Below are 27,395 nucleotides of genomic sequence, written 5' to 3'. Positions count from 1 at the left end.
CTCTATTAGGGTAGCACCATGGTGTAGCCGGAGGACAGCTAGCTTCTGTCCTCCTCTGGGTTCATTGACTTTAATACAAAAGCTAATTATGACAACTTCAGGAAGACGTCCCCAACCTATCAGAGCTCATGCAGCATGAACTGACATGTTGTCCACTCAATCAAAGTATCAGAGAATTAATCTAGTACTGACGCATAAGCCACAGCTAGCAGGCACTGCAGTACATGGAATGTGATGAGTATTTGACTCAAAGAGAGAGAAAGGCAATAGTTCAACAATTTTGAACAAATATTTTTTTTTCCAAAATTAAGGAGAAGCAAGAGAGATAGAGAGAGCAAGCTAGATATATTTGGTTGTATTTTTTTAAACACCCGGCTCAAAGAGAGGGATGCTATGTTAGCTAGCTGGCTATGGCTATCCAACACTGGAACTCTTCCAAGTCAAGGTAAGCTTTTGGTTTTATTCATGTATTGCCTCCGGTGCCTGCCGGTGTAACTGCTAAACTGCTTTCTGACTACACTGTACTGTGTAATTGTTGCGAGTTTACTAATGCATTAGTGCTTAGTAGTCTTGTTTACTATGACATAACAATGATGTAGGCTGTGTGTAACCTTTAGCAGTCATGATATGAAGGTTTGGCTTGGAAAGTGTTTTTTTTCGCCTGGTCACATACAGCTGATGTGTTGTGCACTGAAGTCCACAAGCGAACGGAAAAGGTGAGAGGAGGAGAGCGTGTAGATAGATAACGAGCAAAGTCATCATGCTGTTTTTATGTGGCTGCTATGAAGTGTTTGCATGTGATCAGGGCTGTATTCGTTTTGCCGATTCTGTTGAAAAACGTTTCTTAAACGGAAGCAAACGGAACAAACCGGGATAAACATACCTGAATTTGTTCAATAGAAACTCTAATTTACAACTGTTGGACTAATGATTACACCCTAGATCATGCAGGCAAGAGTGTGCAAGGTGGTTTGTCACAGTCTTGTCACGTTGATTACTCAAAATTCTCTCAATCTGTGCACCTACGTTGTAAAATAGCCTAGGTTGAAGCAACCTCATGATGGGTACAGGGGAAAATATAGTATCATGAAGTAACCTAAACCTATCGATGGAACATTGAGCTGGGTGAACGGAATATGAATGACAGTCATCCAATATGCTGTAACAGAAATAAGGCCATGCTATTAAAATAAAAATCATCCTCCCTCATGTTAAACGGCATCGACCGCCACTGACGTGCATGTGCGCGTGTGTGTGTGTGTGTGTGTGTGTGTGTGTGTGTGTGTGTGTTCATGACTCCTTTCCCAGTTCGACATGCCTTTTACATTATGTACCAGTCCCGTTCTACAGCGTTGAATAACGAAAGATCAAATGAAATCCAAATCAACTATTTCCTTCTCCTTTCCTCCCCAGTGGAGAGAGTGGAGCGGGTAAGACCGAGAGCACCAAGCTCATCCTGAAGTTCCTGTCGGCTATGAGTGAGCACTCCCTGGAGCTCTCCTCAACAGACAGGACGTCACACGTGGAGGAGGACCTCCTGGAGAGCAGGTATGTGTTTACATAGCTAAGGACTTGTGAGGAGCAGAATCAACAAACTCTAAACACTTGCTTTTGAGAAAGAGAAGGCCAAATCATTTTTATTCAGTGAGTCAATCATTCATCGCTATCTTAATGCAACCCCGAAAAGTCCCAATGGGCCAGTCTGGTCCCAAGTAAGGTAGATATTTTTTGGGCCAGGGTGGGCTTTTTGGGGAACAGGTCTCAGAGGTCAGAGGTGTGTCTTTAGGCCAAACAGTGGGGTAAAGTTGTATGGTGTAAGCAAGCCATAAGTAAAAGGTGTTAGTACTCATTTTAGGTGTTGGTACTTATTTACATTTGACAGTATTTGTATTGTATTATGGATCCCCATTAGTTCCTGCCAAGGCAGCAGCTACTCTTCCTGGTGTCCAAACACATGAAGACACTTATATTACATATAAACAAAAGATAAAACGGTGCTTCGTATAACACTGTCACACCACCACATATCCACAACACAAAATGTATGCATCAGTTACCTGATGTGGAATAGAGTCCCATGTCGTCATATAGTACTGTGTGCCTCCCATAGTCTGTTCTGGACTTGGGGATTGTGAAGAGACCTCTGGTGTCATGTCTTGTGGGGTTTGCATGGGTGTCTGAGCTGTGTGCTCGTAGTTTAAACAGACCGCTCAGTGCAGTCAGCTTGTCAACACCTCTTACAAAAACAAGTAGTGATGAATTTAATCTCTCCTCCACTTTGAGCCATGAGAGATTGACATGCATATCATTGATGTTAGCTCTCTGTGTACATTTAAGTCCCACTTTTGGAACCTGACCACACGACTGAACAGTATGTGTGTGACAAAACTAGGGCCTGTAGGACCTGCCTTGTTGATAGTGCTGTCCATTTATTATGGACAGACTTCTCACCATCTTAGCTACTGTTATATCAACATGTTTTGACCATGACAATGTACAGTCCAGGGTTACTCCAAGCAGTTTAGTCACCTCAACTTGCTCAATTTCTACATTATTCATTACCAGATATAGTTGAGGTTTAGGGTTTAGTGAATGATTTGTCCCAAATATAATTATTTTAGTTTTTGAAATATTTAGGACTAACTTATTCCTTGCCACCCATTCTGAAACTAACTGCAGCTCTTTGTCAAGTGTTGCAGTGATTTGATTCGATGTAGTAGCTGACGTGTATAGCGTTGAGTCATCCTCATACATAGACCCTAACACCCTCTGTGTTCCGTTAGACAGGTAACTCTTTATCCACGTTGTACCAGCAGAAGACTATGATCGATAATGTCAAAAGCCACACTGAAGTCTAACAAAACAGCCCCCACAATCTATCATCAATTTCTCTCAACCAATCAGTCATTTGTGTAAGGGCTGTGCTCGTTAAATCTCCTTCCCTATAAGCGTGCTGATTTTGTCTATTTGTTTACTGTAAAATAGCATTGTATCTGGTCAAACACCATTTTTTTCCAGAAGTTTTCTCACAGACTGATTGGTTTTGATCCAGTAAAGGGGGCTTTACTATTCTTGGGTAGCGGAATGACTTTTACAGAGTGGTAAGTAGCCTAGTGGTTAAGAGGTTGTAACTGAAAGATTGGTTGTTTGAATCTTCAAGCTGGCAAGGTGAAAAATCTGTTAATGTGCCCTTGAGCAAAGCACTTACCCCTATCCAGTCGCTCTGGATAAGAGTGTCTGCAAAATGACTCAAATGTAAATGTAAAATACTTCCCACCAGGCCTGAGGGCACACACTTTCTAGTAGATTTAAATTGAAGATATGGCAAGTAGGAGTGGCAATATCGTCCGCTATTTTCCTCAGTAATTTTCCACACAAGTTGTCAGACCCCGGTAGCTTGTCATTGTTGATTAGACAACAATGATTTGTTCACTTCTTCCACACTCACTTTACACAATTCAAAATTACAGTAATTGGATCAGTTATACTTGGATGTGTAGTGTCAGTGTTTGTTGCTGGCATGTCATGCCTAAGTTTGCTAATAAAAAATCATTGAAGTAATTGGTAATATCAGTGGGTTTTGTGATGAATGAGCCAACTGGTTCATTGAATAATGAAGCTGAGATTGCCTTTTTGCCCAAAATGTCATTTAAGGTGCACCAAAGCTTTTAACTGTCATTCTTTATATAATTTATCTTTGATTCATAGTATAGTTTCTTCTTCTTTTATTCAGATCAGTCACATGATTTCTCTATAGCAGTACGTTTGCCAATCAGTTGGCAGCCAGACTTATTTGTCATTCCTTTTGCCTCATCCCTTTCAACCATATCATTTTTCAATTCCTCCTCAATCCACGGGATTGAACCATTTTTACGTTTTAATGGGTGCATTAATAACTGGAATATGAATTTCATAAATGTGTCAAGTGCAGTGTCTGGTTGCTCCCCATTACACACCACAGACCAGCAGCGTCTGGTTGCTCCTCATTACACACCACAGACCAGCAGCGTCTGGTTGCTCCTCATTACACACCACAGACCAGCAGCGTCTGGTTGCTCCTCATTACACACCACAGACCAGCAGCGTCTGGTTGCTCCTCATTACACACCACAGACCAGCAGCGTCTGGTTGCTCCTCATTACTCACCACAGACCAGCAGCGTCTGGTTGCTCCTCATTACACACCACAGACCAGCAGCGTCTGGTTGCTCCTCATTACACACCACGGACCATCAGCGTCTGGTTGCTCCTCATTACACACCACAGACCAGCAGCGTCTGGTTGCTCCTCATTACACACCAGACCAACAAACAGTATTTACATCATCAACATATGAATCACTACAAAACTTATTGTATGACCTCTTATACACTATATTAGGCCCAGCCTTTGGAACTCTGGTTTTCCTAGACATGGCTACTATATTGTGATCACCTACATTCGAAGGATGTGGATACTGCTTTAAAGCACATTTCTGCAGTACAATATTCTATTGGCTCTATATGAATTATTGGGCAGCACCTGCCTACTTTATGTACAGATTGTAAAACATTGTCAGTCATTTAACTTTTTGGAAAGAAAGTATTTTCCCAACCTTATCTAGTTGCAGGTGCATGGAGGATGTAAAAAAAACATTATTTGAAAAAAGACACTCCAGCTCGCTGCCAATATTCTTATATCAACAATTTAGTGGACTTTATCTCTCTCTGTCTCTCTCTACTCCTTTAGCCCAATCATGGAAGCCTTCGGCAACGCCAAGACCGTCTACAACAACAACTCTAGCCGGTTTGGGAAGTTTGTTCAACTACACTTCTGTCAGAAGGGCAACATCCAAGGCGGTAAAATCGTGGACTGTATCCTTTACTACGCTATTAACATCCAGAGTGTGGACAGAATTATGTTTTCTACATGTCCTGTTCAAGTTCCTATAGGAAATGCTCCAAACTGCTGCCAAGCACTCTTCAGTGAAGGGTTTAGGTGATGATTTATTAGCGTGCTTCATTAGTGTGCTGTTCTAGTTTCAAACATATGACAATCTCTGTTCTGGTGAGTTAGAGAATGGGACAATCAATGACTAGGTGTCGAGATAGAAAACTCTGCTTTCTCTCTGGAACTATTTTCCCTCCTTTCACCTACTTTGAGGTGTGACTCTCCCTCTCTCTTTTCTCTCTCCACTCTCTCATCTGTCTGTATATTTCTCTCTCCTTCATCTTCCCCTCTTCTTTCTAAAAATCTATGCCAGATAATTGTCATACATGAATCTCAATGTGGAGCATCCGACTTTCTAAAGGTAATATATGCCTTAACTACCACCTTTCTGTGCAAAGACCTCCTAGAGAAGGTAAATATTATCTTTCTCTCTCTGTCTCTCTCTCTCTCTCTTTCCCCATTATCCCCTCTCTCTCTGCCTCTGGCAGTTGGTCGGTCGGTCTCTCTCTCTCTCTCTCTCTCTCTCTCTCTCACTCTCTCCCTTTCTCTCTGTCTCTCTCTGTCTCTCTCTCTCTCCAATGTCATTGTGTTGCTATGTGTCCTGTTGGAGGTGTGCGTTGATGGTTGTGTCCTCTGCCCTATCAGAATCGAGTTGTTAGGCAGAATCCAGGGGAAAGGAACTATCACATCTTCTATGCACTTCTGGCTGGAACCAATGCAGAACAGAGGGGTGAGTGACAATATGATACATGGGTCAAACCAAAACAAAACTTAAGGGTGTAGCTATCTCGTAGTTTATTTTCTACATGCGGCAAAAAGGCCCCCAAAGTAAGATCCAAGCCCACCTTAGCATCAAAACTGAACATTGAAACCAATAATAGCCAAACTTTATAAGATCTGATGGCCTGCCTCGCCTAAATCGAATAAAATGTTATTTCTCACATGCTTTGTAAACAACAGGTGTAGACTAACAGTTAAAAACTTACTCATGGGTATTTTTCCAACAATGCAGAGTTAAAGATTATTCAATTCCACTATTGAAATAGTGATACGAGGAATGAATACACAATGAATAACAATACCAAGTAAAAAATAACATGGTTATATACAGGGGCAAGTGTGAAATTGTGTGTGAGTGTGTATGTGACATCATTATGCATATGCGTGTGTGTGTGTGTGTGTGTAGAGCCCAGTGTGTGTGCATAGTCAGTGCAAGGTAGCAAGAGGGTGCAAAAAAAGGGTCAATGCAGGTTAGTCCGGGTAGTCATTTGATTAGCTTAGCAGTCTTATGGCTTGGAAGTAGAAGCTGTTCAGGGTCCTGTTGGTTCCAGACTTGGTGCACTGGTTGCTGTGCGGTAGCAGAGAGAACAGTCTATGGCTTGAAAGTAGAAGCTGTTCCGGGTCCTGTTGGTTCCAGACTTGGTGCACTGGTTGTCGTGCGGTAACAGAGAGAACAGTCTATGGCTTGGGGGTCCTGGATGGCAAGGAGCTCGACCCCAGTGATGTACTGGGCCGTACTCGCCACCCTCTGTAGCTCCTTGCGGTCGGGTGCCTTGCAGTTGTCGTACTAAACGGTGATGCAGCCAGTCAAGATGCTCTCAATGGTGCAGCTGTAGAACTTTTAAGGATCTCAGGGCCCATGCAAAATCTTTTCAGCGTCCTGAGGGGCAAGAGGCGCTGTAGTGCCCTCTTCACAACTGCGTGGGTGTGTTTGGACCATGTTAATTCCTTAGTGATGTGGACACCGAGGAACTTGAAGCTATTGATCCTGCTCTACTACAGCCCCATCGATGTGGATGGGGGCGTGCTCGCCCCTCCGTTTCCTGGAGTCCAAGGTCAGCTCTTAACTGATGTTGAGGTTGTTGTCCTGGCACCACACTACCAGGTCTCTGACCTCCTCCCTATAGGATGCCTTATCGTTGTCAATGATCAGTCCTACCATCATCGTGTTGTCAGCAAACATGACGATGGTGCTGGAGCCGTGCGCGGCCATGCAGTCGTGGGTGAACTGGGAGTCCAAGAGGGGACTAAGCACACACCTCTGATGGGGCCCCATGTTGATGGTCAGCTTGACAAATATGTTGTCGCCTCACTACCTGGAGGCGGCCCGTCAGGAAGACCAGGATCCAGTTGCAGAGGGAAGTGTTTGTTCTGGTCCTGAGCTTGGTGATGAGCTTGGAGGGGACTATAGTGTTGAATTCTTAGCTGTAGTCGATGAACAGCATTCTCACATAGGTTTTCCTCTTGTCCAGGTGGGAGAGGGCATTGTGGAGTGCAATAGAGATTGCATCAGATTCACAGGCAAGGATATTGCTGCCAGTAAGATTGCACCTAAATCAACGATTTATTGGATCATCAAGAACTTCAAGGAGAGCGGTTCAATTGTTGTGAAGAGGACTTCAGGGCGCCCAAGAAAGTCCAGCAAGCGCCAGGACTGTCTCCTAAAGTTGATTCAGCTGCGGAATCGGGGCACCACCAGTACAGAGCTTGCTCAGGAATGGCAGCAGGCAGGTGTGAGTGCATCTACACGCACAGTGAGGCGAAGACTTTTGGAGGATGGCCTGGTGTCAAGAAGAGCAGCAAAGAAGCTGCTCTCCAGGAAAAACATCAGGGACAGACTGATATTCTGCAAAAGGTACAGGGGATTGGACTGCTGAGGACTCGGGTAAAGTAATTTTCTCTGATAAATTCCCTTTTCGATTGTTTGGGGCATCCGGAAAAAAGCTTGTCCGGAGAAGACAAGGTGAGCGCTACCATCATTCCTGTGTCATGCCAACAGTAAAGCATCCTGAGACCATTCATGTGTGGGGTTGCTTCTCAGCCAAGGGAGTGGGCTCACTCACAATTTTGCCTAAGAACACAGCCATGAATAAAGAATGGTACCAACACATCCTCCGAGAGCAACTTTTCCCAACCATCCAGGAACAGTTTGGTGACAAACAATGCCTTTTCCAGCATGATGGAGCACCTTGCCATAAGGCAAAAGTGATAACTAAGTGTCTCGGGGAACAAAACAGCGCCAACTTTTGAAAGCCAGTCACCGCTTCCCCCCACCCCCCATGTTAACAAAACGTATTCTCCTATTTTCTCCTCGCTAAATAAACGGTACTGTAGTTGCCCAGATACCACCTTTCCCTCAGCTATACATCCATGGCTCTTCCTATAACATCTGCCTCCATCTAATCCTTGTTTCGTGTTACTGGGCGCTGTCTGTCAGATGTATCATTTTGTATTTTTTGGGGGGGAATAGAAACACCATTATATTAATCAAATTAATTAAGCTACATTTCTTAAATTAAATCCTGTATTCTATGTTCTTACAAAAAAACGTTTTTAAATTCTCTAGTACAGACAATATAAAAACAGTCAGATGCTTCTCAAAGATGCCCTCTGGTGGTCAAACGCTCACCAACTAGCATTAACGACAACAATGATATGACACTCACAGTAAATAAGGTGCCATAGAATTCTGAAGGAATTTAAAGGAAGAACCACTGTATATAATGTTAGGAGAAACACTGGTTTATACAACAATTACACTTTTAACCCATTATTGAGTCTTTCTTTTTTCCATGACAGAGGCCTTCAGTTTTTCCCCACCAGAGAATTACTACTACCTAAAGCAATCTGGCTGTGTGGCAGACAAGACAATCAACGACAAAGGCACTTTTCAGGACGTACTGGTATGGCCCTCCCATCTCTATCAATGGTTTATTGTTGATGATACAGTTCAGGTCATTCAAAAGTTACTTGCTGCAGCAAGCGGTACATTTTTAACCGAACATTCGTGAGGTGATGCCAAGTTCATTAGCAATCATCTAACAATAACCCATACAATTAAATACATTTCGGAAATAATGCCCATGGCAATGTTACATCCCCTTTGAAGCAAATGTCGTTTTTTTGCTAATATACAGTACTTTTTTTTTGTTCACTTTTTATTGCCCAGAACGGTTGTAAAAAATTGCCATTAGTGGAACTACAATTTGAAAATGTCAATGACAGGGTCTTGCCACAGGGTCTTACAGCTGCACCTCATACCATAGAGACACTAAAGCACCAGATTCCACTTATAGTGGTCTGGATTCAACTTTACTTGGTTTGTTCAGGGATATGGTAATGAATTAAATTGTGTCTGGACAGATTGAATATATGGGAAAACTAGGATATATTGTGTGATTTGATTTTTTGATTTTAAAAAATTATTGGGGGCACAAATGCCTTTTTTTGGCAGCATCAACATTCTGTTAATTTGTGTTGTTTTCCATCCCAGAATGCAATGCGGACCATGCAGTTCACAGAGGAGAATATCTGGGAGATCCTTCGGCTCCTGGCGGGAATTCTTCATGCCGGGAATATCGAGTTTATGACGGCCGGAGGAGCTCAGGTCTCTTCCAAAACAGGTTAATGTCTCTTCTCTTTTCTCTCCTTCCTCTCCTCCTCACGTTCCCCTTTTTCCTTGATACCTAATGATATGCTACTTTCCTTGAGATTCTCCCTATCCCTGTCCTAGTTCTGGGTTGTCCAAGTTTTAAGAACTGCGCTGAGATTAGCTCTCCCCTATGCCTTAGCGCTAGGGTAACCTTAACCTTTTGCCTCAGCTAAACAATAAGATTCTGCCTACAAAGCTTTGAAATGTGATATGTAATGAACACACTCGTATACCAACCTTAACTGTCATAACAAGAAATAACCTTGATTTAATCACATTATGAATAAATGCATCTAGAGCAGTGGTCACCAACCTTTTCTGTGTCAAGAAACTTTCACAGTTAAATATGATCTACCACTTAGATTATTTAAAAAAATATAACATTAAACCCAATAAAAACAGTTGTGTAGGATTGAGGTTTGTGCAGTGAGCCTAATACATTATCACAGCATATTGGATATATGCCTGGCCTGCCAATGTTGTTCTTCTCAGAACATATTAGATTTCAAATCTCCAGCTTTGATAAACATTTTTAAAAAATCAGTTGGTGTGGCATTTGCAAGGCACAACTGAGCATAAGTTGAAATAATTCATAAATAATTCGCTTTTTTCATTTTACTGGACTGATGGTCATGGTGCTTTCAAGACAACTGGGAACTCGGAAAAGACCAATCATGATGTCAGTGATCTTCAGGTAGGAAAGTCAGAGCTCTAGAAAGATGCCTGAGTTTCCGACTTGGAATTACGAGTTGTATGACCGTTCAAAACTATTTGTCCCAGTCAGATCTAGTTTTTTCCCCCGGAGTTCCCAGTTGTTTTGAACATGGCGTTAGTCTCAGTGGAGGGAGGGGGGGCAACAGCAGAGGGTCCACCATCTGCTGCTGCTTTGATTACCCGGTGAGCACGGTTTAACGCCAACAGCGCAATAGACACACACACAAAAAAAAGGAGTGTAAGCCTGGCTTGGCTTTTCTACAGAAATGTTTGGGGATCGACTAGGAATGCCTTGAAGATTAACCAGGTTGGTGACCACTGATCTAGAGGGGCATAGACGGATATCAAATCAAATTTTATTGGTCACATACACATGGTTAGCAGATGTTATTGCGAGTGTAGCAAAATGCTTGATGACAGCACAGCAAAGGATATCTATTGTACAGTACTTATTACACCCCCACATCCCTTTTCTAAAATACCACTGTCTGTGTGTCTGTAGCACTGGGCAGGACAGCAGACCTCCTGGGCCTGAACTCAGAACATCTGGCCGAGGTGCTGACCCACAAGTCCTTGATCCTACGGGGTGAGGAGATCTGCACGCCCCTCACCGTTGAACAGGTAACCATGACGACAGAGGGCACCAGTTGACCCCATTGTTTAACTTCTTACGGTATAGGGGGCGCTTGCGTCCCACTTGGCCAAAAGCCAGGGAAAATGCAGCGCGGCAAATTCAAATAAATCACACATGTGAGATACTAAATTAAAGCTACACTTGTTGTGAATCCAGCCAACATGTCAGATTTTAAAAAGGCTTTTCGGCGAAAGCTATTATCTGATGATAGCACAACAGTAAACAAAGAGGGTAGCATAGTTCAACCCTGCAGGCGCTACACAAAACGCAGAAATAAAATAGAAAACATGCCTTACCTTTGATAAGCTTTTTTTGTTGGCACTCCAATATGTCCCATAAACATCACAATTGGTCCTTTTGTTCGATTAATTCTGTCCATATATATCCAAAATGTCATTTTATTTGGAGCGTTTGATACAGATAAAAACAGCTTCCAAATTGAGCAACGTCACTACAAAATATTTCAAAAGTTGCCTATAAACTTTGCCAAAGCATTTCAAACTACTTTTGTAATACAACTTTAGGTATTTTTAAACATTAATAATCAATCAAATTGAAGACGGGTCTATCTGTGTTCAATACAGGAAGACAACAAACCAAGCTACTTTTCAAGTCTTGCGTAACTCTCAGTGTTACGCAGTTCCTAGATGGCCGTACTTCTTCATTGCACAAAGGAATAACCTCAATCAAATTCCAAAGACTGGTGACATCCAGTGGAAGTGGTAGGAACTGAAAACAAATTCCTAAGAAATATCATTTCCCAATGAGAACTCACTGAACAGACAGAGACCTCAAAAAAAGACAATCTGATTAGTCCTCTGGGTTCTGTTATACTCACAGACATGATTCAAACCGTTTTAGTACTAATAATAAGCATATCTTATATTCTTGGCATGAGTAGCAGGAAGTTGAAATTGGGCACGCTATTTATCCAAAAGTGAAAATGCTGCCCCCTAAACCTTAAGAAGTTAACATCAGGAAGTGGCTTCACTCCTCGACACACAAATATTTGACCCCATGGTCAACACCTGACATTAGGGCAGATAGATAGGCCAGGGGCATGAGTTATGCCATAGGGAAACATTTAGGGCTGGTGTTTCGTAGTCAATGGCGCCTACCCAACTGTGAGGCTGGCCACCAACTTTGTGAAAAAAATACTTTGGTTTCAAAGTCAATGGTGGCTTATCTCTACCTCGTTTACATAGGTCCTGCTAGACAAAACAAAGCATTCATGGTCTCTTACAGTTGTGTGTGACCACCGTTGTTGTTGTCAGCTTTTGAAGGCTGGGTGTGTATTGGCCACTGACCCTGAACCATTTCCCCTTGCGTGACCTGGGTTGCGTTGACTAGGTACTAAACTAGGCACATTTTAAAACATAAAAAAAAAGAAAACATATTTCACCTAGTTGTCATGCATTTGGTGCCTAATGAACCCCACCCCTATCATGTGTCTGATTTAATCTCTAAAGCTAGGAGTGTAGCTGGCCAGGCTAATCACATTTGACGCTGATTCAGCAGATACGGTCAGCAGATGAACAGGAGACACGACTAGTGCCAGACTGGATTATCACCGATGACGTTGCCACGAGCAGCACCGCAGATATTGAGATGAGCGAGATGCAAGACTTGGCGCAGTCACACACACACAGTATCTGTGCATTTGCACGGGTTCGTTGTTGGGTGCCCTGGCCTGTGCACACGCCAGGGCATGTGACTGTGTATGAGCCTGTGTATGTGACTGTGTGAGAGTGAGGTCTTGTCAATATTTGCAGCGCTGCTTGGGGCAATGTCATTTCTCTGAGTTTACCTTTATGGTCAGGCGGGCGACGGTCTACTTGTGATAACCGGCACAAGTGTCTCCTGTTCATCTGCTGACCTGAGTTTACCTTTATGGTCAGGCGGGCGATGGTCTACTTGTGATAACCGGCACAAGTGTCTCCTGTTCATCTGCTGACCTGAGTTTACCTTTATGGTCAGGCGGGCGACGGTCTACGTGTGATAACCGGCACAAGTGTCTCCTGTTCATCTGCTGACCATGTCTGCTGAATCAGCGTCAAAGCCTCACGCTTCAACGCTCTTAGCGGAAATGCTGTTTATTTTCTGCATCTGCATCGGTCATATCTCTGAGTCTATCTTTAATAACTTGGCTTGTGTAGGAGATCATATGTAGACGATTTAAACTAGCTTTTATAAATAATTAATGCCTCTGGGGGTGCTCTGTCTAAATGGACAGAACATGTTTCCAGAAATGACTACATTGGACAGAAAGGAGCACACCTCCCGTATTTTGCAATCAGAAAAAGCAGAAGCAGATTGTGGAAGTCACCTTTTTAAATGCATATTGCAAAGCACAAGTTGCTTATGTGTGTTTGAATCCCAGCCACGGTATGAATGAATTCATGGTTACACCAAGGGATAGTACATTTAAAAGGTCATCCGGAGTCATTTAGATTCCTATTTTACTCGAACGAGAACAGGGCCGCTTCCTTTTTTTGTAAAACTGTGATGTCATTTCCTTTTTCCCAGGCGGTGGATTCCAGGGACTCCATGGCGATGGCACTTTATTCCCAGTGTTTCACCTGGATTATCCGGAAACTCAACAACCGTATCCGAGGGAAAGAGGACTTCAAATCCATTGGCATCCTAGACATATTTGGATTTGAGAATTTCGAGGTTGGTTGGGGAAAAAAAACAATTTTGGTAGTTCAAGGTGTAATGTCTGAATCACTTGCCTTTTTGATACATTTCCTAAATGATCATGTCTTATATTTCTTCTTTTTTTTGTGAGCAACATATCTTGGTCAGGAAACTCACTGATCACAAGCAATGATGTACGTTCATCTTAATGTTGATTTCTCATGTTGGCTGTCACCATCAGTAATGAATAAAAATGGCCTGCAGCAAATCCAGCCAAACTACTTCAAATCAACTATCAGTCATCCCTGAGACAGTTCACCCTCAAGGGCAACAGGTGTTTATCATGACCTAGATAACTCTCAAACTTAAGTAGTAGATTTGCACATTCATTATGATGTCTATGATCTTAGTGTTCCCTATAGGAGGCCCTGCATTTACAAAACATCCTAGAGGAGGAGGGCTGACATAAATTCAGTTTAGCCATTTAAATTATAATGCATGATAGGGGGGACTGATCCTAGATCAGCACACGTACTCTGAGTTGCTTTGTGAATACAGGTGCAGATTTACAAACAAATTAAATATTCTTCCACCATTAGAGATGGTGGAAGAAAACTGCAGGTAGCCTAGCGGTTAGAGTGTTGGGCCAGTAACTGAAAGATTGCTAGTCCAAATCCCTGAGTTGATAATGTGAAAATCTGTCGATTTGCCCTTGAGCAAGCGACTTAACCCTCATTGCTCCCGGGTCGCCGTTGATTAAGGCAGACCTGGCCGTGACGCCACTCTCAGGGGGAGTTGGGGTATGCAAAGAACACATTTGTGTGAAATAGGACAAATATAATCATCTATTATGATAATACTTGGAAGTAAAGTGAAATTGTAGAGTTTCGTGTTGTAACTGACTATTCTTACAACATGAAACCCTGTTGGAAAAACCCTGTTGAAAAAATCATCAGGAGCAAACTTTACAAAACAAAAAAACAAATCACTTGGCGGATGTACCCCATGACCCCCCCCACATCAAACAATTGTAAATATTTAGTATGTGAGTCTTACATGGGTCTCTCTCTCTGACAGGTCAACCGCTTTGAGCAGTTCAACATTAACTATGCAAACGAGAAACTTCAGGAATACTTTAACAAGCACATCTTCTCGCTGGAGCAACTTGAATACAACAAGTGGGTAGACCTCAAACATGAACTTTCACATTACATTTAGACAGTGTTACAGCCTATCATTTTTATAAATATGTATTCTATTTACAGTTGTATATCAGAATGTATAACACGTATGCTAATTTATAAAACATTTAGAAGCATGTGTAAAAATAAGAGCTTATTCATGAAGGTTACTATAAAGTGTTACAGGTTAACTTCAATTTCAATTTGATTGGCTTATGGTTTAGTTACAGGTTAACTTCAATTTCAATTTGATTGGCTTATGGTTTAGTTACAGGTTAACTTCAATTTCAATTTGATTGGCTTATGGTTTAGTTACAGGTTAACTTCAATTTCAATTTGATTGGCTTATGGTTTAGTTACAGGTTAACTTCAATTTCAATTTGATTGGCTTATGGTTTAGTTACAGGTTAACTTCAATTTCAATTTGATTGGCTTATGGTTTAGTTACAGGTTAACTTCAATTTCAATTTGATTGGCTTATGGTTTAGTTACAGGTTAACTTCAATTTCAATTTGATTGGCTTATGGTTTAGTTTTTCTTGCTCCATCAGGGAAGGGCTTGTATGGGAGGACATCAACTGGATGGACAACGGGGAATGTTTGGATCTGATTGAGAAGGTATGTCTTGTTCATTCCCACTTGAATGGGATTTTTCTCACGTTGACACTGCTAGAATTTACACTTGTGAAGCAGGTTTCATATTATGGTGATGCCTGCCACAAGGTTGGGCACAGGAGCATTGTCAAATGTAAATCTTTTCAACTTTGACTGTAGCAGCCTGATATACGCCACTTGTAAGCGCAACAGCAACCCTTAGGAACTGTGGTCCCCTTCAATTGGGAACCAACGGCTAGCTCAGTGCAATGCCATTCTAGCCGTTATAATGTGAAATCCCTTTGACCTGGCGACAACGTTACCCTGACAAATGCTGAGTGGTCTTGATCTACCAGAAACAATAATTTCTAAATATAAAAATACACTTATTTCTATAGATAGAAATGTTGTAAATCTATTGATTAGAGTTGTCAGGAAAACAATATACTGTTTCCGACTGGTTATGATAACATCTGTCTATTTTCTTCACAGAAACTGGGTCTCCTTGCACTGATGAACGAGGAGAGTCATTTTCCCAAAGCCACTGACGGCACTCTGCTGGAGAAGCTCCACAGCCAGCACTCGGTGAGTCAAGTCCCATTGTTATGACGTCACCAGTCGATAGCTTTAGTGGGCCTGTTGAAATACTTGAGAGAGGCATTCTTATACCCACACGTCGGTCTGTCCATCCATCCACCCACCCACCCATCCATCCATCCATCCACCCATCCATCCATCCACCCACCCACCCATCCATCCACCCATCCATCCATCCATCCATCCATCCATCCATCCATCCATCCATCCACCCATCCATCCATCCATCCATCCATCCATCCATCCATCCATCCACCCATCCATCCATCCACCCATCCACCCATCCATCCATCCATCTCCATCCACCCATCCATCTCCATCCATCCACCCATCCATCCATCCATCCTTATATCCCCCCTTCTTTCTTACCATCCGTAAGGTAATCACTGATCTGATCAAGTTGGATTGGTGGAAACAATCCCTGATCTATGATTACTTGGAGGAAGGAAGGATTCATCTCTAAACTATTCATACAGCTTTGTATATATATATATATATTGAAGACCCCCATGTCGCTTTTCCTCAGTGATTTGAAAGGATTGTAGGTGACAGCAATGTGGCAGAAGCCACTGTAACCCTAGATGGAGTTTTCCAACACTGCAAAAATCATACGACATACTTTAAGAGAGGCTGGCTACTTTTTTATGGAAAGCCAAACAATGGATATGTTAGCTAATTTTGGGGCTAGCTGCCGCCTCTACATTCACAGCATTGGCACCCAGTGCTATTACAGCTTGGTTTGAGTTACGCTCTGATCTCACCAGTGGGTGTAAAGAAACACTGAGAAGAATTTTGATTTGCGCAGCTCGTAAATATCCCTATAAATATTTGCGCTGCAAAATGTATAAGAGATTTATTAAATTGATTTATTGGAGTATGAAAGAGTTACAGGGTATATTGGATATAATCAGGGTTGGGTAGATTGCTTTCTAAATGTAATCTGTTACAGTTACTAGTGTCAAAATTGTAATCGGCAACGTAACTTTTGGATTACCCCAAACTCAGTAATGTAATCTGATTTCATTCCGTTACTTTTAGATTACTTTCCCCTAAAGAGGCATGAGAAGAAGACAAAAATGTATGTTACCAATTTATTGCAGGATAAATCAATGTTAAAGTTTACATAGCTGGCTATATATATATATATATTTATATGTTAAATTGTACTTTATGGGTTGGTTATGTAGGCTTCTTCTAACCCATCGCTTTCTACTACATATAATAAGATTAAAGTCTATCAGAATTCCATTCAATCCAATAAATGTTATACCCCTTGATCTTCAAGAATAGGACTTGGAAATATGGAAGTATAGATTAGCCAAATTGTTTTACCTGAGCATGACCCCAAAACGAAGAACTTATTAGCCTGCCCTACTCTGTTTATGATTTTGTTGTCATGGAGGACTGATTGGGCTCATTGCTTCGAGTTGAAAAGTAAATGCTGCACTCATGGAATGGCTTTGAGCACTACTGAAAAGTGTTATTTACATGTGAAAAATGAATGCCATATTCTGCATTTGCTATAGACCTATTGTTTACCTTTTTGTTGGTGACACTTTGATATCTTGATATTATGCAGATGTTTAAAGGGCAAATCCACAGATTAAACAATAACAAAATCGTCGCCCCGCCTCTGTTTTGGTAAAAAGTTAAGGAATGGGCCTGGAGAAATGTAACCACTCTCAGACGAATAGACAGAGCTATGGATGCAAGGACCGACCATCCATGATGTCAACATTACTTTATCCAACATTTCAAGTTGGATAATCTTTGGATGCCGACAGCAGTCGCACCATTGGAAGACATACACAGTGGCAATAAAAAGTATGTGAAGCCTTTGGAATTACCTGGATTTCTGCACAAAATTGTCATAACATTTGATCTGATCTTCATCTTAGTCAAAACAATAGACAAGCTGTGTTCTTAAACTAATAACACACAAATTATTGTATTTTCCTGTCTATATTGAATAGATCATTTAAAAATTCACAGTGGAAGAAGTATGTGAATCCCCCAAGGCTAATGACCTGTCCAAAAGCTAATTGGAGTCAGGAGTCAGCTAACCTGGAGGACAATCAATGAGACGAGATTGGAGATGTTGGTTACAGCTGCCCTGAACTATAAAAATCTCACAAAATTTGAGTTTGTTATTCACAAGAAGCATTGCCTGATGTGAACCATGTCTCGAACGAAAGAGATCTCAGAAGACCTAAGATCAAGAAATTTTGACTTGTATAAAGCTGGAAAAGGTTACAAAAGTATCTCTAAAGGCCTTGATGTTCATCAGTTCACAATAAGACAAATGGTCTATAAATGGAGAAAGTTCAGCGCTGTAGCTACTCTCTCTAGGAATGGCCATCCTGCAAAGATGACTGCAAGAGCACAGTGCAGAATGCTGAATGAGGTTAAGAAGAATCCTAGAGTGTCCGCTAAAGACATGCAGGAATCTCTGGAAGATGCTAACATCTCTGTTGACGATTTTACGAATCTTAAAACACAAAACAAGAATGGTGTTCATGGGAGGACACCACGGAAGAAGCCACTGCTGTCCAAAAAAGAATTGCTGCACGTCTGAACAACGCAAAAGAGCACCTGGATGTTCCACAGCGCTACTGGCAAAATATTCAGTGGACAGATTAAACTAAATTTGAGTTGTTTGGAAGGAACACACAACACTATGTGTGGAGAAAAAAAAGACACAGCACACCAACATCAAAACCTCATCCCAACTATAAAGTATGGTGGAGGGAGCATCATGGTTTGGGGCTGCCTCAGGGCCTGGACAGCTTGCTATCGTCGACGGGAAAATGAATTCCAAAGTTTATCAAGACATTTTGCAGGAGAATGGTAAGGCTATCTGTCCGCCAATTGAAGCTCAACAGAAGTTGGGTGATGCAACAAGCCAACAACAGAATGGCTTGAACGGAAGAAAATACACCTTCTAGAGTAGCCCAGTCAGAGTCCGGACCTCAACCCGGTTTAAAATGCTGTGGCATGACCTCGAGAGTGGTTCACACCAGACATCCTAAGAATATTGCTAAACTGAATCAGTTTTGTAAAGATAGTCTAAAATTCCTCCTGACCTTTGAAGGTCTGATATGCAACTACAGAAAACATTTGGTTGAGTTTATTTCTGCCAAAGGAGGGTCAACCAGTTATTAAATCCAAGAGTTCACATACTTTTCCCACCCCGTACTGTGAATGTTTACATGGTGTGTTCAATAAAGACATGAAAACATATAATTGTTTGTGTTTTATTAGTTTAAGCAGACTGTGTTTGTCTATTGTTGTGACTTAGATGAAGGTCAGATCAAATTTTAGGACCAATTTATGCAGAAATCCAGGTAATTCCAAAGGACCTTGAATTGTAGCCTACAAAAGCCTTTTCCCACGATCGATCAAACACATTTGGTGTGTCAGCATAGTGGTCTCTGGCTTGTGGTCAGACTCACTCAGGTGGAACAAACTTAAACTTGTGCCTTTTTTCAATGCTGATGTGAATGTCATTGAGAACACAGAAGTGTGAAAGATTTTTTTTTCGCAGACGTCCTTTCTGAATTTAAAAGTAATCTAGCTTTTCAAAAGTATCTGTAATCTGATTACAATATTTTTGATGGTAACGTAACAGATTAGTTAGTTTTTTTTTTGCAATCCCTTACATGTAACAGATTACTGTTACTCCCCAACCCTGGATATAATGAATGAGTTTTATGATATTTTGAGATATCCAGAAATGCTTAAAAGATTTTGAAAGGGTACATTTTTGGCATAATAGCTTCAGTTTCTTGTCCTGAAATGAAATACTAATATATAATAATATTGCTTATTTATTTTTTCATTGATTCAACTACCTTTTCATCCCACTTACTGTACGTAACAATATAGCTAATGTCGTATATAGGCGTGCAGATCTCTTAGACTTTGTTTCTGAGTCTGAAATTATGATAAAGAAAGAAAAATATGGGAATTCAGTCAATTCTTGTCTATTTCATTGATCCTTCATTGTAGGAGATGTTATCCACACAATTGTCATATTCTAAATAATGTTGGCTCAATTGCATGGTGTGGCTAATAGCATTATGTGGTGGATAGCCGATAATGCTAACGCTAATCTTTTCTCGTGTTACAGAAAAACCAATTTTATGTGAAACCACGCGTTGCTGTGCACAACTTTGGAGTGAGACACTATGCAGGCGAGGTAAGAGTTGTTCCTGTCTGTAACACTTTAGTTAAAACCGCAGGTATAATGCAATATGATGCCTGTACAATGCATTTTAAGACTTGTCAGGAGCTTATCGTCATCTCATAAGGATCCTCGCTAAATACAGTACAGTTTTGAGTTTAAATTCGGACACATAAGAGAAACATAACATCTTATTAGTCCCAGGATAGGACTACAGGCTAATACCATGTTATATAGCATCATACCTTTAGGTTTAAAGTGTTACCATGACACAGGAGCATGTTAGACACAACAGGACAGCATTTGCAAAGCAGACAGCAGCTCTGGCAAGCAACACGTACTGTACTTAGTAGACAAATGTGTGTGCTATTGAATGTTGCATTCGTCTCACCGCTAGTTGCTGCTCTCTGGTGGTGTATTTTTATTTATTAAGGATCCCCATTAGCTGCTGACAAGGCAGCAGGTCCTCTTCCTGGGGTCCAGCTAAGGTTGCACGTTTTGGGGAATATTCAGAAGTGGAAACTTTCTTACTTTTTTTTTTTTTTTTTTAACTTTTTTGGGAATTAACGGGAATATATGGGAATTAACGGGAATATATGGGAATTAACGGGAATATATGCAAATTAATTGTAATACCATTTAAATGTTGATGTTTTTTGCATTGGATATATTTACCATATCATATGGAGTGTCACAGCCGTTGAAAGAAGTAGACCAAAGAGCATAGTGGTGAGCGTACATATTCCTTTTTATCAGGATGATGATGCCGACAAAAACAATACAAAAACAACCGTGACGCACGCTTCAGGGCTATGTGCCACAAACAAAGTTAACTACACACAATCACAGGTGGGGAAAAGGGCTGCCTAAGTATGATTCCCAATCAGAGACAACGATAGACAGCTGTCCCTGATTGAGAACCATACCCGGCCAAAACAATGAAATACAAAACATAGAAAATAGAACATAGAATGCCCACCCAAATCACACCCTGACCAAACCAAATAGAGAAATAAAACGGCTCTCTAAGGTCAGGCGTGAAATGGAGACAGAAACAGAAACCTTTTACCTTATCATAAGTAGACATAATTGCAATGATTAAATCCTTGCTATATAATTTTTTTTTTTAACAATTTAGATACGAATTTAACTTTAATTAAATGAGTTGACCCTTCACATGGGATGATTTCACTGAACAACAAAAGAAAGGGAATATTGAATGATCCCCAATGATCCATCGTATCTCCCAAAAACGTTTTCAACATACTTCTGTAAAATGAGTCTCGAAACTACAGCTTTGGTTGTCTTCCTCTCAGACTTCCATGTCTTCTCCCTGGACCTCCTCAATGTCCACCTCTTGAACATCAGAGTCTGAGGCCTCATCTTCACTGTCAATTTCCAACCTTGTTGAGGGTGGCTCATCGTCAGGCTCAAAAAGCCTCAAATTTGCCCAGATGGCCACCAATTTTTCAACCCTTGTATTGGTTAGCCTGTTGTGTGTTTCCAAACAAGGACCAGTTGCACTCTGAGGCAGCTGATGTTGGTGGGATTTGGTGGATGATGGAGGCAACAGGGGAAAGAGCCTCAGATCCACAAAGTCCCTTCCACCAGGTGGCTGATGCGATATATTGCCACGACTGCCATATTGCATCTCAATCCCAAAGCTCTTGCTTGGAAGTGTACTTCGCCAGACTGCCAAGAACCCTCATTCAGGCCAAAGTGGCGAGACACGGTAGTGATGACACCATAGGCCTTGTTGATCTCTGCACCAGACAGGATGCTCTTGCCAACATATTTGGGGTCCAACATGTATGCTGCGGTGTGTATGGGCTTCAGGCAGAAGTCTTCACGCTTTTTGATTTATTTCAGAACTGCAGTTTCCTCTGCTTGGAGCAACAGTGAAGTGGGCAGGGCAGTACGGATTTCTTCTCTTACATCTGCAAGCAGAGTCTGAACATCAGACAGGATGGCATTGTCTCCCTCAATCCGTGCAATGGCTACTGCTATAGGTTTCAGGAGTTTCAGACTGCTTTACCACTCTCTCCCAAAATACATCCTCCAGGAGGATCCTCTTGATGGGGCTGTCCATATCGGCAGACTGTGATATGGCCATTTCTTGGAGAGACTCTTTCCCCTCCAGAAGACTGTCAAACATGATAACAACACCACCCCAACAGGTGTTGTTGGGCAGCTTCAATGTGGTGCTCTTATTCTTCTCACTTTGCTTGGTGAGGTAGATTGCTCCTATATCTTGATGACCCTTCACATACCTAACCATCTCCTTGGTTCTCTTGTAGAGTGTATCCATTGTTTTCAGTGCCATGATGTCCTTGAGGAGCAGATTCAATGCATGAGTATCACAGCCAATGGGTGTGATGTGAGGGTAGGACTCCTCCACTTTAGACCAAGCAGCCTTCATGTTCGCAGCATTGTCTGTCACCAGTGTAAATACCTTCTGTGGTCCAAGGCCTTCAGCTCATCTGCAATGTAGAGACCGGTGTGTCTGTTGTCCCTTGTGTCTGTGCTCTTGTAGAATACTGGTTGAGGGATGGAGATGATGTAGTTAATTATTCCTTGCCCACAAACATTTGACCACCTATCAGAGATGATTGCAATACAGTCTGCTTTCTCTACGATTTGCTTGACCTTCACTTGAACTCTGTTAAACTCTGCATCCAGCAAATATGTAGATAAAGCATGTCTGGTTGGAGGGGTGTATGCTGGAAGATGAACATTCAGAAATCTCTTCCAATACACATTGCCTTAAGCAAAATTCCCTAAATTTTCGGGCTTAACTTCCCATGGAAAGTTACCGACCCTTTGCAACCCTAGGTCCAGCAACATTAAGTCAGTTGTATACAATTTAAAATATGACATTTACATATTTAATAACACTTATTATAACAAATCAGTGTGTGTAGAGTAAGTAAAGGGGGCTTTTCTGTTTCTGTAGTGGACTGACTTTTGCTTCCCTCCACACACTTTCTTGTAGGTTTAGATTGAAGATATGGCAAAGTGGCAATATCGTCCTCTATTTTCCTCAGTCATTTTCCATACAAGTTGTCAGACCCCGGTGGCTTGTCATTGTTGATAGTCAACAATAATTTTTTCACCTCTTCCACACTCACTTTTCAGGAAATCAAAATTGGAATGCATTTCTTTCATAATAACTTGGGGTCATTTATACTTGGATGTGTAGTGTCGGCATTTGTTGCTTTGCATGTCACGGCTAAGTTTGCTAATCTTGCCGACGAACAAAATCATTAAAGTAGTTGGTGTGCTCTAGGTGGTGTATGACGTGAGGGGCATTCTGGAGAAGAATCGAGACACTTTCAGGGATGACATCCTCAACCTGCTTAGAGAGAGCAGGTAAGCGGCAATTCTATAATGTTCCATCTCGAATTGCGCCCTATTCCCTATGCAGTGCAGACATTTTGACCACAGCCTAAAAGTAGTACTCTATATATGAAATAGGGTGTTATTTGAGATGCAACCATCTGTAAGTGAACAATTCATACATTATGCACTACTGTTTTGAATTAATTGAATAGGGGTTTTATTTTTAATTGAGGGTCATGCAGAGCTGGGTAAAGTTGGTTATTCAAACGTGCACATTGTAACACTTATTCTGTGTGTGTGCGTGTGTGCGCGCGCGTGTGCATCAGGTTGGACTTTGTGTACGACCTCTTTGAGCACGTCTCGAGCCGTAACAAGCAGGACACCCTCAAATGCAGCTCCAAGCACAGGAGACCCACTGTCAGTTCCCAGTTTAAGGTCAGTGACGATAATTGTCTTACATTTATCTGCCCTAACCAGTCGAGGGACTGTACACAGAACCAGTCAAAAGTTTGGACACACCTACTCATTCAAGTGTTTTTCTTTATTTTTTACTATTTTCTACATTGTAGAATAATTAGTGAAGACATCAAAACTATGAAATAACACGTGGAATCATGTAGTAATGAAAAAAGTGGGATATTTTATTTCAGCGCATGAAAAATGGGACCAACACTTTGCGTTTATATTTTTGTTCTGTACATAATGCAGTGACCATTTAATTGACCCTTGTCCCTTGTTTGTATTTGCCTTTATATCATGAACATGGAAAGTGCATAATAATCAGCATCCCGAACAATACTGAAGTGTAACAGTGTCAAGAGTTAGCTAACATTTAATTTTTTTTTTTTTTCCCAGAATTCCTTGCACTCACTGATGGCCAACCTCAGTACTTCGAACCCCTTTTTTGTGCGATGCATCAAGCCGAACACTCACAAGGTAAGCTCCTACATATATAAACTTTACGTTATACTCCTCTTCCTTGAATACAATCTTTTTAACATAGGGCAAGGCCATCAATGAATAAAGGGAAAATCCATATATTTTTTTTTTAAAGTGTGCGAATCCAATCATTGACTGTGTATAAAAAGGGCAACACTCCTCTTCCCTGACCACACACACACTAACACACTATAGCAATAAAATGGGAGTTCGGCCCTTCTCTGCCCTATGATCTCGAGGGAATTTGCAAGGCTTGGTTAATGTACACGCATGAAATACAGCCCGAGCCCAGAATGAGGAGTCAAACTGAGTCGGTGGCTCCTGTCAAAGATGAAAACATGTTCAGCATGAAACGGAAGGAAAGGAGGAAAGGAAAGAAGGAGACAGTGGAATCAAATGGTTCAGCTGGTCTACATTTTCTCCCTTTATAGATCTATAAGGTTTAAGCAATATCCCACCAATACTTACCCACACATTTACAGATCTGCAAACAGCAAAGGGCCAAGGACAAGGGGTACATTTGGACCGATTAGTTGTCAATTAGTCAACTGATCAATGAAGTACTTATTGGTTCTTTCATTAGTCCTGATACATTCATTGATACATTGTGTTGCTGTGGGGAGCAATTGACTGTGGCCCATTGTTTCAATGACAACTACATTCTCTATGTGTGACAGATTGTGAGTTAACCAATGAACGAACAAACGATGTAGTATATTGTATCGCTATAGTATACACTATTGTTATTATACTCTATATATACCAGTCAAAAGTTTGGACACACCTACTCATTCAAAGGTTGTTGTTTTTTTAGTGTTTTAGTAGTTTCTACATTGTAGAATGATAGTGAAGACATCATAAGTATGAAATAACACATATGGAATCATGCAGTAACCAAAAAAGTGTTAAAACAAATATTTAATATTTTGGATTCTTCAAAGTAGCCAACCTTTGCCTTGATGACATTTTTTCACACTCTTGGCATTCTCTTAACCAGCTTCATGGGTAATGCTTTTCCAATAGTCTTGAAGGAGTTCCCACATATGCTGAACATTTATTGGCTGCTTTTCCTTCACTCTGCGGTCCAACTCATCCCAGACCATCTTAATTGGGTTGAGGTCGGTTGATTTTGGAGGCCAGGTCATCTGATGCAGCACTCCATCACACTCCTTGGTCAAATAGCCCTTACACAGCCTGGAGGTGTGTTTTGGGTCATCGTCTTGTTGAAAAACAAACGAAAGTCCCACTAAGCGCAAACCAGGTGGGATGGCGTATCGCTGCAGAATGCTGTCGTAACCATGCTGCTTAAGTATGCCTTGAATTCTAAATATATCACCTACAGTGTCGCCAGAAAAGCACCCCCACACCATCACACCACCTCCTCCATGCTTCATGGTGGGAACCACACATGCGGAGATCGACCGTTCAACTACTCTGTGTCTCACAAAGACACTGCAGTTGGAATCCAATCTCAAATTTGGACTCCAACGGTCTAATGTCCATTGCTCGTGTTTCTTATTGGTGTCCTTTAGTCAATTCTAATGTCCAAGTCAATTATTCTTATTGGTGTGCTTTAGTAATAGTTTATTTGCAGAAATTCGACCATGAAGGCCTGATTCACGCAGTCTCCTCTGAATAGTTGATGTTGAGATGTGTCTGTTACTTGAACTCTATGAAGCATTTATATGGGCTGCAATCTGAGGTGCAGTTAACTCTAATGAACTTATCCTCTGGAGCAGAGGTAACTCTGGGTCTTCCTTTCCTGTGGAGGTCCTCATGAGCCAGTTTCATCATAGTGCTCGGTGGTTTTTGCGACGGCACTTGAAGAAACTTTCAAAGTTCTTGAAATGTTCTGAATTCACTGACCTTCATGTCTTAAAGTAATAATGGACTGTCATTTTTCTTTGCTTATATGAGCTGTTCTTGCCATAAAATGGACTTGGTCTTTTACCAAATAGGGCTATATTCTGTATACCACCCATACCTTGTCACAACACAACTGATTGGCTCAAACGCATTAAGAAGAAATGGAATTCCACAAATGAACTTTTAACAAGGCACACCTGTTAATTGAAAAACATTCCAGGTGACTACCTCAAGCTGGTTGAGAGAATGCCAAGAAACCACACACTATTGCAGAGACTTTGATATTACTGGCACCCAATTGATATGGTGTAAACAATGTGTGGGGAGGCAGAGGAACAAAAACTCACACCAATACCTTTGTCAGATAACACTGTGAAACTAATCATTAATTCTATATTAATTCTCCATAGGAAAACAATGTGGGTAGCTCAGCATTCCAAGGGCAAAAAGTATTTTGGGGCATTTGAACTCGTTTTTATCAGAAAAGAACGTCGTTAAAAATGTTGTGTGTCCAGCCTACGATCTACACGGATTTCAGAGCACTCTCTTCTGAGTGTACCAGAGCGCAGAATAATTACCTTACTCAACACCCGTTGAATATGGCCGGTGTCAGTAAACGTCGGGAAAAAAGCGTAATTAAATTGTTTCCAGCAGCACATTTACAGTCACCAACGCTCTGGTTAACACAACAACTACTTTACCAGCTCTGCTAGGACGGGTAAAATGGTAAGAGTGGTCTCATTTGTGTCTGGATGTAACTAGCCAACGTTCGCTTTAGAACGCTAAAATCAACCCTACTCCTCGTCCTGAACGTCCAGTGTGCGCTCCGAGAGCGAAATAGTCTGAATTTACGAACTGACAATCTTACAATGCTCTGAATTGATGAGCGTCACATTGCACAGGGCCATTTTTTATTTTCCATCCTAACGGAAACTGCACAGTAGCCTAACAGACAAATAACCACATTTCGTTAATAAAATAAAGATTAAAAAATACTCTTTCAAAATGCAGATGTTATTTACTTATGGATCCATAATGAAATACTATGGGAATAAATATCACTGATTTACACAAAGTTGTTTAATGAAGGCAAACAATTTAGAATCCTCCAATCATGTATCCCGACGTACACGTACAGCGCCATATTTTCCATTCCATCCTAACGGAAACCACATTTCCCTTAGGGTTTCGTTTGTCGTTTGTCTTTGAATGGAAACACCTTAATATTAATCTAATTAAGCCAAATTTCTTAAAATCAATCCCATATACTATGTTATTACCAAATGCTTCTCAAAGATGCCCTCTTGTGGTCAAACTAGCAATTACTTGCAGTAACAGAAGAAATGTCTGAG

The 27,395-nt window shown here is 41.3% G+C and overlaps 1 protein-coding gene across 2 annotated transcripts in view; it reads left to right on the top strand.

Annotated features, from left to right (window-relative positions):
- The window catches only part of myo10 (myosin X), a 221,272-nt gene that overhangs the window by 143,627 nt on the left and 50,250 nt on the right, over window positions 1–27,395 (top strand). For both annotated transcript variants that reach the window (XM_052477336.1, XM_052477337.1), the window contains 15 exons: window positions 1,414–1,548; window positions 4,728–4,852; window positions 5,327–5,340; window positions 5,574–5,658; window positions 8,508–8,611; window positions 9,202–9,331; window positions 10,577–10,695; window positions 13,235–13,381; window positions 14,423–14,523; window positions 15,077–15,143; window positions 15,612–15,704; window positions 19,846–19,914; window positions 23,186–23,268; window positions 23,565–23,673; window positions 24,094–24,174. In XM_052477336.1, the coding sequence (XP_052333296.1) occupies window positions 1,414–1,548; window positions 4,728–4,852; window positions 5,327–5,340; window positions 5,574–5,658; window positions 8,508–8,611; window positions 9,202–9,331; window positions 10,577–10,695; window positions 13,235–13,381; window positions 14,423–14,523; window positions 15,077–15,143; window positions 15,612–15,704; window positions 19,846–19,914; window positions 23,186–23,268; window positions 23,565–23,673; window positions 24,094–24,174 (1,462 nt within the window). The remainder of the gene's footprint in view (window positions 1–1,413; window positions 1,549–4,727; window positions 4,853–5,326; window positions 5,341–5,573; window positions 5,659–8,507; window positions 8,612–9,201; window positions 9,332–10,576; window positions 10,696–13,234; window positions 13,382–14,422; window positions 14,524–15,076; window positions 15,144–15,611; window positions 15,705–19,845; window positions 19,915–23,185; window positions 23,269–23,564; window positions 23,674–24,093; window positions 24,175–27,395) is intronic.

This window comes from Oncorhynchus keta, chromosome 23 (genome assembly GCF_023373465.1).
Source record: "Oncorhynchus keta strain PuntledgeMale-10-30-2019 chromosome 23, Oket_V2, whole genome shotgun sequence".
NCBI lineage: Eukaryota > Metazoa > Chordata > Actinopteri > Salmoniformes > Salmonidae > Oncorhynchus > Oncorhynchus keta.
The sequence above is the reverse complement of the archived record's forward strand: the minus strand, read 5'-3'. Positions and strand labels throughout refer to the sequence as shown.